The following is a 19602-nucleotide window of genomic DNA, read 5'->3' as shown; positions in this document are numbered from 1 at the left end:
CCTGGCAACCAGCCTTCTCTTCTGGATCCCTCTCACTGTGCACGTGGTACAGCAGATGACCGGGAGGGCAGGGTTGGGGGATGCAGGGAGGGATAGGAGCCACCCAGTGGGCCACTGGGGTGCAAGGCTGGTGGGTTGAGAGGGGTGGACCCCAGCTCAGGCAGCTGGGAGGCTTTGGAGATTTGCAGTTTGGGGATAGAGAGAGGTGGCGTCCCTGGCAAGTGGGTGGGGACACAGAGGCAGGGACTAGTAGATCCAACGAGGGGTTTACGTCACAGAGGGGAGAAGCGAGCCTGAGAGTCTGGACACATCGTTCCGCCGCATTTACTATGTGCCAGACACTGTTTCAGCATGTTGTTTTCACACAGCAAGAGACAGTAACGGCAGGGCAAAGCCCTAGCCCAGGCTTCAGGGGTCCGGCCTGAGAGAGTGGAGGCCCTCCTGCCCTGGGCACCTCCACGCGCCAGGCACAGCCCACACATTATTCAGGCCTCGTGGGTGGGTGGGTGCTGAGAGCCTATTTTGGGATGAGGCAACTACAGCTCAGAGAGGTGACACCCTTACCCTCTCTTCTAGGTCACTCAGCTCCTCTGTGACTGAGCTAGAAATCAAAGCCAGGGGGTAGGGGTGAGGGGCCCGCTTCCTGAGCTTGGGTCCTCCACCTGTGCTGTAGACATAGGGTCTGCAGAGTGCTGGCGCCTGGTGAGTATGCCATAAACAGCAGTGGTTACCGACCCAGCAGGAAAGAGCAGTCCAGGAAGCCCGAGCCACTAGCGGGCAGTGCACGGTGGGGAAGAGCCTTCAAGGAACCACCTCCCTGCGGAGACCCTTCCCAGACATCTGAGGACCAGCAGGTGGGAAGGGCTCTGGGCAAGGTGGCTCTGGGACCCTGGGTCCCCCATGTCACAGACACTCTGCCTGCTCTGAGACTGTCTGGGGGGCTTGCAATGGAGGTGGGGGTCCTCCCTACCATATGGGGAGCAGTGGGGGTGAGTTCGTGTTCACAGGGGGATTTGTTTTGTATTGAGGTGTAGTGTACATACAGTAAAATGCAGAGATCTTATGTGATGAATTTTTACCTATTTTGCACCTGGACAATCACCACCAGATCAAGATATAGGCTATTTCCCTATCACCCCAGAGTCCCCGCCTACCTTTTGCTTGTCAATATCCCCTTCCTGAAGGCACCCACTGATCTGATTTCTATCCCCATCGATTAGTTTTGCCAGTATTTGTATTTAATGGAAACTGAATCACACAATATGTACTCTTCTGTCTGGCTTGTGTTGCCCAGGTCCCAGGGAAGTGTAGCGTGGGCTTTCCAGGAAGGCCTCGTGCACCTTCATCTCTGCTTCCCCGCCAGCTCTCACCTGCTGCACTGCTTTAGGCGTTGTTATCTGCCACTGATAACTCCCTGAAGCAGAGGTGGCACCAATGGTGCCTGGGTCCCCAGGACCAGGCACCAGGCCAGTCCAGAGCCAACACTCAGAATGGGTCACAGCTCAGCCCCTCCGGGACATGTCCTGGCCAGGGTCCAGAGTTTCCATGGCCTACGAGTTCCTAAGGATCTGGCCCTCAGTCATGTCTCTGGCTTCATCTCTTCCCCTTTCTCCTCACTCTTCTTCAACCGCTGGCCACCTCGCTGGTCCTCAGAAACGCCAGGGATGCTCCTGCTATGGATTGAATTGTGTCCGCCAGGAATATGTGTTGGAACCCTAACCCCCTAAACCTGCGGATGTAATCCCATTTGGGATCAGAATTCCCTTCGTTAACGAAGCCATATCTGTGTAGGGCGTGTCTTAAACCTACTTAATGACTGTTGAGATGTAAAAAGAGCAGATTTGGCACAGAGAGAAGCAGCCACAAATGCGGGAAGATGGCCGCCAAGGTGTGGAGATCGCCAAGGAATGCCGAGAAGAACACCAGAGAAGTAGAGACAAAGGTTTTCCCCCAGAGCGGACAGAAAGAGCCTTCCCCTAGAGCCGGTGCCCTGAATTCAGACTTCTAGCCTCATAACTGTGAGAAAACAAATTACTGGTCATTAAAGTCACCCATCTGTGGTATTTCTGAAAGAGCATCACTAAGAAACTAAGCCCACTCCCCCATCAGGATCTTTGCACTTGCTGCTTCCAATCCAAAAGTCTTTTCCTCAATATACTCACTTGGCTCCTCTCCCACTGCACCCAGGGATCCACTCAGATGCTCCCTTCTTAAAGGGGCCTCTCCTGACCTCATGACTATCTCACCCCACTCTGCTTTACTTTATCTTCATAGTACTTACCTGGCTTCCACACCCCACACTTAGCCATGCTGTGGGGGTATCAAAGCCTCATCTGTGCTGGGGACAGGGGCCCCAGGAAGACAATTACTTCTTGATCTTTCTGAGCAAGATGTAATTAGTTTAGTCTGCAAGGAGGAGGATTGAGGTTAGACAGGAGTATACCTCTGCTTTCCCACACACCATAGCAATGGACACACTGTCATCATCTGTCTCCCTCGCCACACTAGTTGATCAATAATTTCTGACTCATGCATCATCCAAGGGTGGGGCATTGGGTCTGGTCCCAGAAAATGATGAATGAATGATTGTTGTGAATGAACGTAAATCAATCCATTCATTTGACAATATTTGCAGAGCAACTACTATGTACCAGGCACTTTTCTGAGCGCTGGACATACAAGCTGATGGTCTCTGCCCTCCTGTGTCTTAAGCTGTAGGTGGAGAGACAGATATTGAACAAGTAATTACATCACTGTTGGCAGATGGGATCTGCCGTGGGCCCTGAATGGTTCTGCACGTTCTTGTTGGGTATTGTTAAAAATGATCAAAACTAACCAAAATTTGAACATAAGGTTGTTTCAGAGCAGTTCATCTATCTGCATATAAGGAGACCATTTTATTTCCAGAAAAAGCAAATGGCTCGAAGAAACTAGGTACAATGAGGCTTTATAAAGAAGACAGGAAGGACAAATATAGAAGATCAAGCATGGGGTAATCCCAAGAAAGATGATCCAACTGAATGTGGAAATTATCAAACAACATCATTAATATCACACACAAGTAAAATTTTGCTGAAGATCATTCAAAAATAGCTGCAGCAGTACATCGACTGGGAACTGCCAGAAATTCGGGCTGGTTTCAGAAGAGGATGTGGAACCAGGGATATCATTGCTGATGTCAGATGGATCCTGGCTGAAAGCAGAGAATACCAGAAGGATGTTTACCTGTGTTTTATTGACTACGCAAAGGCATTCAATTGTGTAGATCATAACAAATTATGGATAACATTGCGAAGAATGGGAATTCCAGAACACTTAATTGTGCTCATGAGAACCTTTACATAGATCAAGAGGCAGTTGTTCGGACAGAACAAGGGGATACTGACTGGTTTAAAGTCAGGAAAGGTGTGCGTCAGGGTTGTATTCTTTCACCATACCTATTCAATCTGTATGCTGAGCAAATAATCTGAGAAGCTGGACTATATGAAGAAGAATGGGGCATCAGGATTGGAGGAAGACTTATTAACAACCTGCGTTATGCAGATGACACAACCTTGCTTGCTGAAAGTGAAGAGAACTTGAAGCACTTGCTGATGAAGATCAAAGACCACAGCCTTCAGTATGGATTGCACCTCAATGTCAGGAAAACAAAAATCCCCACAACTAGACCAATGAGCAACATCATGATAAACAGAGAAAAGATTGAAGTTGTCAAGGATTTCATTTCACTTGGATCCACAATCAACAGCCATGGAAGCAGGAGTCAAGAAATCAAAAGACACATTGCATTGGGTAAATCTGCTGCAAAGGACCTCCTCAAAGTGTTGAAGAGCAAAGATGTCACCCTGAAGACTAAGGTGCGCCTGACCCAAGCAATGGTATTTTCAATCACATCATATGCATGTGAAAGCTGGACAATGAATAACGAAGACAGAAGAAGAACTGACGCCTTTGAATTGTGGTGTTGGCGAAAAATAATGGATATACCACGGACTGCCAAAAGAATGAACAAATCTGTCTTAGAAGAAGTGCAACCAGAATGCTCCTTAGAAGCAAGGATGGAGAGACTGTGTCTTACATACTTTGGACATGTTGTCAGGAAGGATCAGTCCCTGGAGAAGGACATCACACTTGGCAGAGTACAGGGTCAGCAGAAAAGAGGAAGACCCTCAACGAGGTGGATTGACACAGTGGCTGCGACAATGACCTCAAGCATAACAATGATTGTAAGGATGGCTCAGGACCGGGCAGTGTTTCGTTCTGTTGTGCACGGGGTCGCTATGAGTTGGGACTGACTCGATGGCACCTAACAACAACAGTCTCCTGAACGGTGAGAAAATAGATCTCTGTTCTGTAAAGTGACTCACTTGTGGTATTTGTGTTACAGCACTCCTAGGTAACTAAGACAGTGAGGAAGCAAGTCAGGTGACTGGGAGGAGACCATTCTAACCAGAGGGACCCGCAGGGGCAAAGGTCCTGAAGTAGGAGCACACTTGGAATATCTGAGGAACAGGCCAGGGGCCAGCATGGCTGGAGGGGCTGTTAGAGGGAGAGGAGCAGGAGATGAGGTCAGGGAGGTTGTCAAGGGCCAGAATGCAGGACCTCGAGGACAATGTAAGGCATTTGCAATGTACTCTGAGTGAGATGGGCTCCATTGGAGGGTTTAGATCAGAGAGGTGGCTTGCTCTGACGTCTGTTTTAAGAGGATGACCCTGACTTCTGTGGGGACAGGGAGCCTGTGAGAAGACTGTTACAAAAGTCCCAGTGAGGGAAGACAGTGGCATGGCTGGGTGGTGTGGTGGAGGTGGTAAGTGCTCAGCTTCTGGGATTCTGGGACTTTGAGGGTAGAACTGATGGGCTTGCTTACGGATTGGATGTGGAGCACGAAAGAGAGGAGGCAGGAATTTAGTTCTGAGCACCTGTAAGGATGGAGTTACCATAAACGGTGATGGGATAGGCGTGGGAGGGGCAGGTTTGGAGGGAATTAAGAGTTCTGCGAATGAGCATGAATGAATGGACGAAAGTGAACAAATGAACCACTGAATGCTTTCTTTCTCCGAGGTTCACGCCTGTCCCGCCAGCAGCACCTTATCTGCCTGGGGCCAAAGCCTGGACTCCCCTCAGAAAAGGAGCTAGCGGTCCCTTTAAGAGAACACCATGAAGCTCCGCCCAGAGAGGGTCACGTGTCCCTCGGCCCCGCCCAAGGGGAAGGCTTCAGGGCGGTTTGAAAACCCGGCGCGCTCCGCGAGAGTCACGGTTCGGCCTGCGGCGAGGATGTCGGTGTTGAGGCCGCTGGACAAGTTGCCTGAGCTGAACACGGCCACCATCTTGGTAGGTCGCGCCCCCTGGGCTCCTTTCCTCCTTGGCTACGCCTCCGCCGCCCTTTCCATTGTGCTTAAGCGCTGCGCGGTCTATCCTGGCTGAAGTGGGTGGGGCGTGGGGCGGGGGCGGGAGAACCACGCTCTGAACCAATCGGCGTGGCCTCTCTGTGAGGCGGCCGGACCCCCCCACCAATCCCGGCTTCTGGTTGGTGGAGTGGGTGGGCGGTGCCCAGAGAAGACTCGATCTTCCCGCGTCGCGAGTCCGGCGGCCGGGAGGGCCTAGGCGGTCGGAGGACGGGCGGAGGCCGTAGTCCGCGCTGTGTAGACGGGACCAGCCGCTCCGAATGATCGCCCACCTCCGGCCCGCAGCCGTGCCTCCTCGCGGGAGTCCTCTTCTCAGTCAATGGCGCCCTCCGAGCGGGGCGGGAGTCCAGGAGTCGCGGCCGCAGCCGCAGGCGGTCGGTGTGTAGCCGGATCCCCGGGAGTGGTCGAAAGTGACTCTCCAGCCTGGGCATCGGTCGGTCGCCTTCTTTCTCTGGGCAGCTGGTGAGCACGGAGGATGCCCTTCTGCAGCAGCTGGCGGACTCGATGCTCCGGGAGGATTGCGCCTCCCAGCTGAATGTGTAAGTAGCGGGGAAGGGCCGTGTCCCTGAGCTGGCCTGTGGCCTTGACTCTGGCCTGAGCGTGGGGGAGGCAGGAGGCGGGCGCAGGTGGCCTGGTTGGCAGACCCCTCCATCCCAACACTGGTCTCAAGGCTCGTCCACGTTGTAGCATGTAGCAGAACTTCATTCTTTTTTATGGCTGCATAATATTCCATTTTGTGCATAGACTACATTTTTTTGATTCATTCATCTGTTGCTGGACTCGTGGGGTTTTTCTACTTTTTGGTAAACTTTCGTGAACCAAAACGTCACAGTCCAACATGCCCTTTTCTGAACCTGGTCTCCATCCCAGCATGCGATGTGGCTGGCTACCCCCATGCCACCCGACGTCCAAATCTCCGTTTTGCCAAGGCAACCTCTGACCCACTGAGAGCCGTCCTCCTGTCCAGATCGCTCTTGTCTGATTCCCTCTGTTAGTAATAACGGCTCCTCTCTGGCAGAGGGAATCAGACAAGAGCGATCTGGACAGGAGGATGGCTCTCAGTGGGTCACAGGCTGCTGCCTCCTGTTTAACAACGTTCAACAGATAGAGAGGGCCTCAATGTCCAGCGCAGGGCACAGAGGATAAAACAACGAGAGATACGTACGTTCCCTGTCCTCCTGGAGCTCACCCATCTAGCAGGGAAGAGGGTGTTATGAAGGAGAAGCGTAGGCTGCTTCAAGTGTAAAGGAAACCAAAACCAAATCTTGAGGGAGGTGGTCTGTTGCTGTAGTGTCTGATACCTTGCTTCCCAGGTATGAGGCAGTTACAACCATTATCCAAGTTCCACTGAGAGCCCGAAAGTCCTGCCCCTCAGCTCTAGTAGGTGTCAGACAGTCAGGGTGGTGACCATGTTGATATAAGGAGGAGCTCTTAGAATGGGATTGGGCAGAGCAGGAAGTGATGTGAATGGAGGTACCAGCCCTGCCCTCCTCTGTGCTCACCTGAGGTTGTCAGATGAACAGGTGAGGAGTCCCTGACAGCCTCTTCCCTAAGAGCAGCTTGTGAATGATCACTGCGAAGTGGGGACGTATATCTCTAGTCCTGTAATTTCTTGTTTTTCAGGCACTTGGCAAGGTCCCTCCCTCTGCCCTCCAGTGTGACCCGGCCCCGAATTGACCTGATTGTGTTTGTGGTGAACCTTCACAGCAAATACAGGTGAGAACCAGAGGATGGGGGCTGTCAGGGCTCAGGGGTCCCGGGACAGTGACCCCACTTATGATGGGAAGGAGGGGAAGCAGGGAGAGGCTGCCTGGGGTTAACCTAGAGGTGAGGAAGCAGGGGCTGGTAGGCCAGCATGCAGTGTTTAAAAGACACTGATAAATTTCGGCAGCGTCATCGGTTTGTTTGGCTGATGCTCTCTGAGGCCTGATTTGTACGCCTGACACCAGGTTGGAGTTGAACGAAGCAGACCCCTTATTCTTAAGGGGCTTCTCATCCAGTGGGGGAGGAGGCCAGACTTCTGAACAGTGACACCACCTGGGAGCTGTACTGTACAAGAAGGAAGCGCTAGGTTGGGAGTCCAAACAAGACATCTGATGCCCAGGAATTAGGTGTGGGAGGTCAGGGTAGACTTTGTGGTGGGCTTTGTGGTCTACTAAACTGACACCTAAAAGATGAGAAGGAGTTAACCAGGTGAAGATGGGAGTGAGCAGAATGTTCCAGGCAAAGGGTTAGCATAAAGGCTAGGAGGGGAAGGAACAGAGTGTGTTTGGAAGACTGTTAAGGCCCACGTGAGGCCAGGAGCCTGGTCTAGTTTGGGGGCCCTGGCAGTAGCAGCAGGAGTGGGAGATGCCTGTGGCCCAGCCTGGCCTCTCTGTAGCATCTGGGAACCCTGGGACAGGATTGCAGCCAGCCCAGAGGAGTATAGAAGTAAGGCCTACCCTCTCCCCCATCCTGGGGGACAGCTCACTAGGGTTAGGCAGGAGCTCAGGGTCCAGCCCAGAAGCCACAGCAGACATCTAGTCATGTGGCAGGGCCTAAGGGAAGACTGTGGTGGAAATACTGGAAACTCAGAGGCGTGGAGGTACCAGGTACAACAGCAGTTAAGTCCAGAACTCACAAACTGACCTAGTGGGACAATCAGCAGTGGCTTCGGCCCCAATGGGTCTGAAAAACACTGGGCTTTGCCATGGTTGCCACAGCATCCTGGCTTATCAGATCTGCTGCTCTGTGGGTGAGGCTTCTGGTCTCTGATCCAGCCTTTGGAGGGTCCTGCTTCACAGCCACACTTAGGGGCAAGGTCCCTATTTTCCATCCCCACCTCTTTGCTGTTGGCCTCAGGCCTCGTTCTGACCAAGATGGCTTTTTGGCCAGGAGATGGCAGGTTCTGTCATCAGTGCCTAGACATCAGTGAATGAATGCCTTGACCTAGGAGGTCAAAGTGTCCCTAGTTTGGGGGAAAGGGTGTTTTCATACAGTTGGCACAACTGTAGGTTGCTATAACCATGTTGGAAAGCCATCTGACAATAAACCCACCCACCCAGTGCTGTCGAGTCGATTCTGACCCATAGCGACCTGATAGGACAGAGGAGAACTGCCCCATAGAGTTTCCAAGGAGCGCCTGGCAGATATGAACTGCTGACCCTTTGGTTAGCAGCCGTAGCACTTAGCCACTGCGCCACCAGGGTTTCCATCTGACGATACGTATCAATGTTTAAAGGAGTCCCTGGGTAACACAAACAGTTAAGTGCTCAACTACAGGGCACTAGCCAAAAGGTTGGCTGTTCGAACCCACCCAGAAATCCCTTGGAAGACAGACCTGGCCATCTGCTCAAGATCACAGCCTTGAAAATTCCATGAAGCAATTCTACTTTGCACACATGGGGTCTCCATGAGGTGGAATCGACTGGAAGGCAACTAATAACATCAGCATCTGAAAGGCCAGCCACTCTGCTCCTAGGATCTGTCCTACAGAAGCATTTGCTTGGATGTGCAAGGATACGTGTGAAAGGGCGTTCCTGGCTGCGTTCTTGTAAGTGGGAAATCGGAGACCATTTCTGGAAACCCAGAAACACTGGTGGCGTAGTGGTTAAGAGTCTGGCTGCCAACCAAAAGGTCAGCAGTTTGAACCCGCCAGATGCTCCCTGGAAACCCTATGGGGCAGTTCTAACCTGTCCTATAGGGTTACTATAAGTTGGGATCAACTCGACAGCAGCGGGCTTTATGGACACGCTGGTGGTGTAATGGGTAGGAGTGCAGCAGCTAACCAAGAGGTCAGCAGTTCAGTTCCACCAGGCGCTCCCTGGAAACCCTGTGGGGCAGTTCTGCTCTGTCTTACAGGGTTACTGTGAGTGGGAATCAACTTGATGGCAACAGGTATGTCTGTCACTGGAAAAACAGTTGGATCATGGTAGACCGTGAGGTCATTCGGAAGAATGTAACCACCAGCGATAGATGGTGGCGTAAAAGAAGGCAAAGTATAAACTAATACTGCGATTCCACTTGTGATGTTAAAAAAAAAAAATCCCAAAACTCAACTACACACTTAAATATATCCCTGTCTCTCTTTATATATGAAAAAAATTCTGCAAGTTCTAAACTGTTGCCAGCAGTCGCCTCTGGGGAGTTGGGAGTGAAGGACGGTGTTGAGAGAGGGGGGCTTTTCCTTCTTCCAGCACATCCGTATTTGCCAATTGATTCTTTTGCAAGCATGAATCACTTTGTGATTAAGAGTAATTAAAAAAATCAGAAGACCAAGCCTTGCTCTGGGGCTGTTTCCTGTGGTCTCCCGCCTTGCATGCTAGGGCCTTCCTGGCCTCCGAGGAGTAGGGTCTTCAGCTTTCTCTGGTGTAAGGTTTTGTCCTCTGGTTTATTCTCTCACCCTGGCCTGGCCACCAGCCTCCAGAATGTCGAGGAGTCCCTGTGCCACGTGGACGCCAGCTTCTTCCTGGGGAAGGTGTGCTTCTTGGCCACAGGTGGTGAGTACATCCTTTGCCTGACCCTGCCCACCCCACCCCCTGGCCCGCCCCAGGAGGGCTATGCAGAGGCAGCCTGGGTGATGGAAAGGACACGGGCCCTGCGGCTGTCAATCTTCCTAAACGCTTTACACTCTGAGCAGATAATGCTGCTGCTGCATGGGCCTCCCTGTGGCTTTCAGAGTGAAACCCCAACTCCCGTAAAGGCACGACATACGGTGCATTTTGACCTCTGCCTCCCTGCCTCGTCTCATCGGCTACGCTTGCCCGTTCTCTGGGCTGGCTTGTAGTTCTCTGAACAAGTCTGACTGTTCTGAGACTTTGTCACATCAACAGTGGAAGTAGCAATAGCTAACCTTTACTGGGAGCCCGTGGGTGGCGCACACGGTTAGGTGCCCAGCTACTAACTGAAAGATTGGTGGTTCAGATACAATCAGAGGTCCCTCAGAAGGAAGTCCAGGTGATCTGCTTCTGAACAGGAAGCCACTGAGCCCCTGTGGAGCACCATCCTGCGCCGACGCGCACGGGACAGCCATTCTGCGCCTACGCGCACGGGGTAGCCATTCTGCGCCGACGCGCACGGGGCAGCCAGGAGCTGAAATCAACTCCACAGCAACCGGGGCGGGGGGGGGGGGGTTGTTTTGTTTTGCTTTGGGTTTTTAACCTTACTGAGCACTCGCTATTATCGCTGAGAAAACAGAGGTCAAGTGGTTGAGTAACATCCCCAAGGCCACTGAGTTAAAAAGGGGTAGATTCACACCTAGGTAGTGTGCTCAGAGCCCATGATGACACTATGTGGCTTCTCTCAAATAGGTCTTTGCTTTTTGTCTCGCTAACCTGTACTAACGTCTCCAAACACAGCTTCATTGTCACCTTCTGGGGGAAGCCTCCTTGCCCCATCTGACTCAATGGCTTCCCATCTCTGGGAGCGCTCTCACCCTTCCAGCATCACTGATCGGCATCTGACTGGGCGGCCTCCCCAGCAGAGCTGGGAGCTCCCTGGGGACAAGAGAGGAGGGCTGGCACGGATTATTCTCAGTAGACATTGGCAAACAGAAGAATGCCAGGGAATTCCTGTATATTGGTTCATTGGATCTTTACGGTTACTCAGGGCAACAGGGGCTACCATTGTCCTCACTTTTTAGCTAAGGAGCCTCAGGTTCTTATAGAGCACTTTCTCGAAGTGACCTTGATCTTCCTGACTGCCCTGAAAAGAAAGTAGAAGAAGATGACCAACCCATTGACTAGAAAGCAGCTGCGGCCCAGAGGGGCAGCGCATTCCTTGCCCGAGCTCCGTGGCTCCCAGCTGTGGAGGCCTAGGTGCTGGCGCCAGCCTCGTAGCACTCACGGCTTCTTTGCAGCTGGACAGGAGAGTCACTGCAGCGTCCACCACAACACCGTCGTGACGCTGGCCCGCACCTACCGTAGCCCTCTGCTCTTCTGTGACCTGAAGGTGAGGACCCCACGGTGGTGGCAGGGACGCGCGGGTGGGGTGGGGCAGGGCCAGGCAGCCCCAGTGGACATGTAGGGAGTGTTGACCGAAGGGCTGTAGGGCACCGAGGGAAGTTGCTCCTGCTGTAGAGACACAGTTGCTAGTTCGAATCCTGGCTTCTCCATTTCCCTGGGCAGGTCACCCTAAGCCTCAGGGTACACACCTGTAAAATGGGGGTGCCTCTTAGGTGCCAGGCTCTATCACTTGCTGCCTTGCTCTTTAGTTCGGTTTTCTCTGCACTTATAACTCGATCTTGCGTGTGCGTTTGTGGGCCATGTTAATACCACGTTTTCCCACGAGGTGTGAGTGCTGTGAGCCAGGCAGCGTGTCCATCTCGTGAATCGGTGTATCCTCCTGTCCACCTGGCAGTCAGGTGCCTAATGTCCCCCTTACCTCCCTGGGTGGTGGACCTTCTCAGATTCATGCCTGTGTCCCAGTCCCAGCCCAGGTCTCATAGTCACACAGCTAGTAAGGAGGTGGTAGGGCCAGCGGGTTGGTATGCACCTCTCTCCCTGCTTTGTAGCCTCTGCCTGTGTGGCCTTGAACAAGTCACTTCCCTCCCCCGCAGCCTGGGTTTTCTCTTCTGTGAGAGGGAATCACCATCTTCACTCTACATCTCAGATGCGCATGGGTGGCCATTCAGCCAGCTGTGGTGCCAGCTAAAGGAGCCCTGGTGGCGCAGCAGTTAATTGCTCAGCTGCTAAAGGAAAGGTTAGCGGTTTGAACCCACCAGCCGCTCTGCAGGAGAAAGATGTGGCAGCCTGCTTCTGTAAGGATTACAGCCTTGGAAGCCCTGTGGAGCAGCTCTATTCTGTCCTACAAGGTCACTATGAATCAGAATCAGCTTGATGGCAATGGTTTTGGTTTTTTGTGTGTGTTTTTTTGGTGCCAGCTAACCTACGAGCCCACTGCAGTGGCTAAGCACTCGGCTGCTAACCAAAAAGTCAGCAGTTTGAACCCACCAGCCACTCCACAAGGGAAAGGTATGGCAGTCTGCTTCCATAAAGATTTACAGCCTTGGAAACCCTACAGGGAAGTTCTACATTGTCCTACAGGGTCACTATGAGTTGGAATCGACTCAATGGCCATGGGTTTGGTTTTGGTTTGGTAACGCTTGAGGGCAGTACAGTTCTGTGTGTGGCCACAAGGCGGCAGGCCATACCAGGCCCATGTTCTTGTTGAGTTTTAGAGAATGTCTCTCAAGAAAAAGCCTATTGGGCCCCGTGGTCAACTGTCTGGGGAAGCAGGAGCCCAGTCTGGCCCACCAGCAGAAACTCCTGCTCAGAACATGGGTCTGGCCTTCCCTCAGGTAAAACCCTGGGTCTTTGGACAGCCCCCACTCCTCATACCTGTGCTGACCTACATGACCGGGCGTGAGCCTGGCCTGTGTGGCGAGAACCATCAGCTCCGTTTTACAGATGAGTAAGCTGTGATGGTTGAGGTTGTGTGTCAACTTGGCTGGGCCGTGACTCTCAGTGGTTTGACAGTCACATGATGTGATCATTTACATGATGAGGTTTGATATTATGCGATCATGTCCATGATGGATCTGCCGTGAGTAGCCAGTCAGTTGAAAAGGAGCTTCCTTGGGCGTGTGGTCTGCACTGAGTAGAAGTGGACATTCTGGCAAGGCTTGGGGGCTTTTGCTCGTTCTGGATCCTGCAGCTGGCTCCTGTTCATCTGAGCTCTGGTTTTTGGGACTTGAGCTAGTAGCTCACCTGCAGCCTTGCCTGCCGATCTTGGGATTCATCGATCTTCCCAACCTGTGAACAAGAGTCCTACTCCCTGACCTGTCGATCTTGGGTTCGCCAGCCCCTGCAACTACATGAATCAGGCGAAGCCTCTATCCTGACCCACGACTTGGAATGTTCCAGCCTCTACAACCATGTGAGCCATTTCCTTGATATAAATCTCTCTCTATATATATATTTATACGCTTTACTGGTTTTGCTTCTCTAGAGAACCCAGCCTAAAACAGAAGTGCACTCAGGGAGGGGTGTGATTCACCCAATGAGATCCCTCCCTAGGCCACTTGCTGGTCCCTGGGGACACAGATGACTCAGACTGTGCCCACCCTCTCAATGCAGCGAGATAGACAGAGGTGTGACAATGCCACAGAAGAAGGGTGTGCAGGCTTTGAAAGGCCTGCAGTTGATGGGGCAGAAAGACAGTGTGAACAGACTTGTCCCTGGAGCATGAAGTGTGGGCTGGAGGAGGCCCAGCCAGAGGCAGGGAGCTGGGGCCGAGGCTGCACCAAGGCAGACGCAGAGCCTGAGCTAGAGCAGGTGCAGCCTGGAGATGGCTCGGGGGCAAAGGCCAGAGAACTTGGGGTGAGAGGGTTCATTCCACAAATACATCTAACACATCTGCAGTGTGCCAAGCACTGTTCTAGGCACCAGGGATACAGCATGAGACAAAACAGAAAATAAAATCCCATTCTAGTGGAGGAAACAGACAAGATAAAGAAGTAGAAGGTGTACTGTTAAAAAACAAGCTGGTGACATGTCAGGTAGTAGTAAAGGGGTAACATTTAGATAGGGTGACCAGGGAGGTCCTCAATGAGAAACAGACTTTTAAATAAAGACTTGAAGGCAGAGAGAGTGGAGAAGCAGCAGGCTGTCTCATTAGGGGGAGAGTGGAAAAAAGTTAGGAGTATATAGCAAGGTGTATATAAATTTTTGTATGAGGGACTAACTTGATTTGTAAACTTTCACTTAAAGCACAATAAAAAAAAAAAAAGACTTGAAGGCAGCAAGAGAGTAAGCCGTGGAGATAGCTTGTAGAAGAGCACACCAGGCAGGGAAACAGCAAGTGCAAAGGCTCTGAGGTTAGAACTTTCCTGGTGTGTTCAAGGCCCAGCAAGGAGGCCCCGATGCTAGAACAGAGCAGAGGAGGGGCAGCGTAGTGGGAGGTGAATCAGAGCATAAAACCCCCATTGCCATCAAGTCAGTTTTGACTCATAGCGACTGTAGGACAGAGTAGAACTGCCCCACAGGGTTTCCAAGGCTGCACATCTTCACAGAAGCAGACTGCCATGTCTTTCTCCCACAGAGCACCTGGTGGTTTCCAACTGCCGACCTTTTGGTTAGCAGCCAAGCACTTAACCACTGTACCACCAGGGCTTCTTGAATCAGAGTATAATGGGGACAAATCACCAGGGTCTTGTGGGTCACAGGAAAGGTAGTGGCTTTTACTCTGAGTGAGACGGAAGTTGCCAAGGATTTCATTTTACTTGGATCCATGATCAACGCCCATGGAAGCAGTGGTCAAGAAATCAAAGGACACGTTGCATTGTGCAAATCTGGTTCAAAAGACCTCTTTAAAGTGTTAAAAAGCAAAGATGTCACCTTCAGGACTAAGGTACACCTGACCCAAGCCATCGTGCTTTCAATTGCCTCATATGCATGTGAAAGCTGGACAATGAATAAGAGAGAACGAAGAAGAATTGATGCCTTTAAATTCTGGTGTTGGCAAAGAATATCAAATATACCATGGGCTGCCAGAAGAATGAACAAATCTGTCTTGGGCGAAGTACAGCCAGAATGCTTCTTGGGAGCAAGGATAGCAAGACTATGTCTCACATACTTTGGAAGTGTTGTCAGGAGGGACCAGTCCCTGGAGAAGGACATCATGCTTGGTAAAGTAGAGGGTCAGCAAAAAAGAGGAAGACCCTCAACAAGATGGATTGACACAGTGGCTGCAACAGTGGGCTCAAGCCTAACAATGATTGTAAGGATGGCGCAGGACAGGGCAGTGTTTGGTTCTGTTGTATCTGGGTTGTGGAGTCCGAACCAACTTGGCGGCACAACAAGATGGAAGCCAGTGAAGGGGTTGGAGTCTGGCAGGGATGCGGCCTGACTTGGGCTTTCACTGGACCCTTCTGACTGCTAAGTGGAGAGTAGACTGAAGGAAGGCCAGGGCAGAACTGGGGAGATGGGTTCAGAGACCAATTCAGGAAGAGTTAAGAGTGTCCTGGGCCAGATGGTAGCTGGGGAGGGTCATGGTCTGCAGTTCTGGGTGGGTTTCCAGGGTGGAGCCAACAGAAGGTGCTGGCAGCCTAGACACGAGATGTGAGAGACGGGAGTCAAGGAACACTCTGAGGTTTCCAGCCTGAGCCCCAGGAAGGGGGCAGTTGCCTTTGGCTTTGATGGGGAAAAATACAGGGGGGGCAGGTTTTGGGGGGCCTCTCAGGGGCTCCAATTTGGACAAGCTGAGATGAAGGTGGCTCTCAGGGGTCTGTGTGGAGAAATTGAGGCAGCTGCAGGTGTGCATGCATGTGAAATTCAGGGAAGGATCTGAGCTGGAGACATGACGGGGGAGTCATCGCAATAAGAGGGCTTTAAAACCATGGAACTGGATGAGGTCACCGAGGGTGGGAGTGTGGGCGTGAGACCTGGGGCGCCCTGGCATTTAGATGTTGGAGTGAAAAGGAGGCAGCAGCTTGTAAGGTGTGGGGAAAGCCTGGGTGAGTGTAGGGTCCCAGGAAAAAAAAAAAAAAAAACAGGTGCCGTCAAGTCGATTCTGACTCCTAGTGACCTTGTGTGTCAGAGTAGAGCTGTGCCCTGTAAGGTGTTCAGTGGCTGATTTTTCAGAAATAGATTGCCAGGCCTTCGGAGGCACCCCTGGTGTACTCAACTTCTCAGTAGTCGAGTGCATTTGCACCCCCCAGGGACCCCGGAGTCCTGGAAGCCAGGTGGAAAAGTATTTCAAGAAGGAGGGAGGGGTAGCTGTGGCAGATGCTGCCAAAAGGGCCGGTGAGCCAACTGAGAAGTTACCGCTGAGTGGGTACCACAGAGGTCATGGTTGACAGGTGGCGGGATAGGAGCAGGAGGACCATGACCCAGGACATCTTGCTTTCTAGTTTGGGTGATGGAGTAGACGGTGCGCCCTCCTTCTCCCAGCTAGAGAGGGAACGGGGCAGACATCTGGACATTATCATTTACTCTTCCAACAAATGTTTCTAGATCATCTCTTATTTGCCTGGCACTAGGCAGTGCCAGGAGCCCTGGTGGTGCAGTGGTGAAGAGCTCAGCTGCTAACCAAAAGGTTAGCGGTTTGAATCCACCAGCCACTCCTTAGAAACCCTGTGGGGCAGTTCTCCTCCATCCCATAGAGTCGCTGTGAGTTGGAGTTGATTCGGTGGCACACAACAACAATGACAGGCAGTGCCAGGGTCTAGAACTGTCTTGTTGCCCTGCCTAGCCCTGAGGCTCCTCTGTGCCCACCAGCCTTTACATGCCTGACAAAGCGACCTTTGTTCATGTGTCCTGCCTCTCCTGGTGAGGGCCTCTGTCTGTCCTCCCCCCATTCCCATCTCTTGGTCCCAGGTCGGTGAGCCTTTGGGCCATGTAGCCTGGGCGTGGTTGCAGCTGGCCCATTTCAGTCCCCAGCTCTGCAGTCACTAACTGTGTGACCCTAGATGGTTTCCTTAACCTCACCAGCCTTGCTTGCTCAGCCCTATTTCCTCTCGAGCAGGGGTCATAGTCTCTGGGAGTCCCTTTCTGGAGGCCATTTGAAGGATTCGGTGAGCTAAGGGTTGGAAGTTGCTTGTTGGTTTGTGAAGTGTGACGTGAACAGGGTGGGAATGGGGCATGGCTGGGATGGGCAGCGGAGCCCTGAGCAGCCCCATGTTGCTCAGCTCCTGTGCCCCTGGTGGCCTATGCAGCCACTCTGGTGACAAGGAGCAGGGCAGGCCCCCCACCTGGCTTACTGCTGTTCTGCTCTCTCCCTGCAGGTGGAAAACTTCCGGGTTACCATGGCGCAGCGCCTGGTGCGGATGCTGCAGGTCTGTGCCGGCCACACACCTGGTGTCTCAGCCCTGAGCCTGGTGTCCCTGTTGCAGAGCCCTGAGAGTCCCTCCCTGGAGGACCTGTGAGGTCACCATGCAGGCTGCCCTCCACACAACTCAGTGTCCAGGTGGCTCGAGAAACACTTAGCAGTGGTGGAGCCCATGGCAGGGCCGGCAGGCCCGGGCAGCCAGTCCCATGGTTTCCCAGATGCCCTTCAGAGCGGGCTCCTCTGAGCTGTGGCAGGGAGGGGAGGACAGGAGGAAGGAGCCCAGCAGGCAGAGCCAGCCCCCTCACTGCCCCCTCGCTCCAGCACAGCCCGTGTCTTTACCCGCCTGATGTGTTACGCTTCTACTTAAGATTTCTCACAAACAAAGGGTCGGCAGCTAAAAACAGTTTGAAAATCACCGGCCTCCTCCACCACTTTGATTTTGCCGATGAGGAAACTGACTCAGAGCAATTAAGCGTGGGGTGGGGTGGGGTGGGGGAGTTTGGACTCCATCAGCCCCATCTGATTGCCTAGCCCTGCTGTTTCTATGGCTCCTGGCTGTTGCCTCTTACAGCCGCAGTTTCCCTGTGTGTAAAATGGAGATTGTTCTGCTTACCTTGTCAAGTTGTGAGGACGGGATGCAATGATAAGGTGAGGTACCTGAGACTGTGTTACTCCCTCTGCTTCTTTTTTTTGCACCTGCTCTGTTGCGTAATTTCATAATAAATGTTGTTAATGCCAAGCACAGGGCCGGGCAGGCCCTCAGGGGGTAGTCACTGTTACGTGAGATCACACAGCCCCAAGTGCCAACACTGGCCGCAGCATTTGGTGAGTGGGAGCCACACCACCAGCCTCATGCATCTGTGAGAATCACGTGAGAGATGCGGCCGAGGGCTGGCTTCAGGGCTGGCAGCGAGACATGTACAGTGACGATTGCTTTCCTCCTCCTTCCGGTCTAATCAGGAATTTGCGGAAGCGTTGGGGCTGGGATCCAGAAACCCTGTCAGCCTGGTCAGGGCTCCTGCCGCTCCACAGAGGTGGGCTTGGCGTATGGGGGAGGGAAAGGGGGTCTGGTGGCTCCCTCCCCTCCAGCACAAGGGCCTGCCTACCGTGCTCAGGCAGCAGGACAGTCCCTGCAGGAGGCCCTGCAGGGCCAGCACTCTGGGGCCTCGGCTTCAATGTCACCATCGCGGCCAGGGCTCCTGCCGACATCAGAGGGGGCTCTTCATGAAGGATGGGCCAGCTGATGACTCATTGTAGGCGTCCTGAGGGGCGCTGCTTTCTCCTTCCTGTCTTTCTGCTCCTCTAGGTGCCTTCAAGAGCCTCACCCAGCACCCCCACCCTTAGGTGCTCAGTAGGTACTGTAGACGCCAGGCTGTCTCTGATGCAGCCCCTGGGGCCCCACCAAGAACCTACAGCGTAGACTCCAGCAAGTTCTCATCACTGGCATTTGCGGGACACGTCACGCTTTACGGAGCTTTTCTCACACAGCAGCAGCTCCTGTCCCCCCTACAGCCCTGTGAGGCTGATTGTGTTTCCCCATTTCACAATTGATGAAACCGAGACTTGTAGTGAGAAGGGTGTCCACAGTCACAGCTGGTCAACAGCAGAACCCAGCCTTTGGCCCACTCTGCTTTTCCCTCTGTCGCCTTCTTATGTGTCTTTGTTGTTGGACAGAGGCATGGGCTTCACTGGGCAGGCCCTGAGCCCAGGATACAGGAGTGGTGCGGACAGGCCTTGCCCCTGAGAAGCAGCATCTGGAAAAGCCCCATAAAATCCACCGCGCACACTGGGCCGGGCCTCAGGACAGGCTGCTGTGGCACCACCGGCACAGAGGGGAGCTCTGGGGGCATCGAGGGCTGAGGCAGGCTTCACAGAGGAGAGGGCTGGTGAGCAAGTAGCGGGGGCAGGGCAGGGGCCCAGGGCCAAGGTAGGGGGGCTGGTTGATGCCACAGGAGCAGGGGGCGGATCGGAGCACGGGCCTTGAGCAGGCCTGTGGCTGGCAGCAAGGAACTCCCTTAGTGTTGGCCGGGTGTGCCGGCTTCTGTGCTGAGCGGGGGCTGGAGGTGAGGTGAAGGTCTGCACTGACCCCCGAGGCCCCTGGGAACCAGCACAGGTGGTGGAGACGGCCCCAGGCCCTGAATGGTGCCTGCAGTGTGTGCAGCCCCTCAGTAGCCTGGGCCATGAAGGGCAGAGCTTTGCAGGGCCCGGGGAGGTCGGCGGGGGGGGAGGGGGGTGTCCATGAAGAGGAGGAAGACAGTGTGCACCCACCTGCTGCTCCTCTGGGCACCCCACTGCTTTTTCTGGAGTCAAGGGGAGGCCCTCCGCCCAGCCAGCATGGGGGCATGGGGCACACTCTCACAGGCCCCTGTGCCACATTTTCTTTGCCACCTGGTGCCATTTAAGAAGAGAAGTGGCATCATATTCCCCAGCCTAAGGTCTGGGAGCCTTTCAA

At 53.2% G+C, this 19602-nt stretch overlaps 1 protein-coding gene across 8 annotated transcripts; it reads left to right on the top strand.

Moving 5' to 3' along the window:
• The first annotated feature begins 5188 nt into the window (after positions 1-5188).
• On the top strand, positions 5189-19335 carry CENPM (centromere protein M). Of its 8 annotated transcripts, XM_049884547.1 has the most exons (7): positions 5189-5331; positions 5865-5944; positions 7029-7121; positions 9804-9883; positions 11242-11333; positions 17107-17157; positions 17722-17837. In XM_049884547.1, exons 1-7 carry the CDS (start codon positions 5275-5277, stop codon positions 17740-17742), a joined length of 474 nt encoding a protein of 157 aa, XP_049740504.1. In that variant the 5' UTR covers positions 5189-5274; the 3' UTR covers positions 17743-17837. The 8 variants fall into 8 exon arrangements, with proteins under 8 accessions (XP_049740504.1, XP_049740503.1, XP_049740502.1 ...); XM_049884546.1 differs by lacking the exon at positions 11242-11333 and having other exon boundaries at positions 17722-19335; XM_049884545.1 differs by having other exon boundaries at positions 17107-17814.
• The last annotated feature ends 267 nt before the right edge of the window (positions 19336-19602 follow it).

The sequence above is a fragment of the Elephas maximus genome, chromosome 4, assembly GCF_024166365.1.
Source record: "Elephas maximus indicus isolate mEleMax1 chromosome 4, mEleMax1 primary haplotype, whole genome shotgun sequence".
Lineage (NCBI taxonomy): Eukaryota > Metazoa > Chordata > Mammalia > Proboscidea > Elephantidae > Elephas > Elephas maximus.
This window is presented reverse-complemented; position numbering and strand designations above follow the sequence as displayed.

Bases quoted from the DNA above. Each gene is read 5' to 3' on its own strand.
- CENPM (XM_049884545.1), top strand. From the start codon at position 5,275: ATGTCGGTGTTGAGGCCGCTGGACAAGTTGCCTGAGCTGAACACGGCC. The intron at 5,332-5,864 runs GTAGGTCGCGCC...TTCTCTGGGCAG, and splicing joins TGAACACGGCCACCATCTTG to CTGGTGAGCACGGAGGATGC. The intron at 7,122-9,803 runs GTGAGAACCAGA...CCTGGCCACCAG, and splicing joins AACCTTCACAGCAAATACAG to CCTCCAGAATGTCGAGGAGT.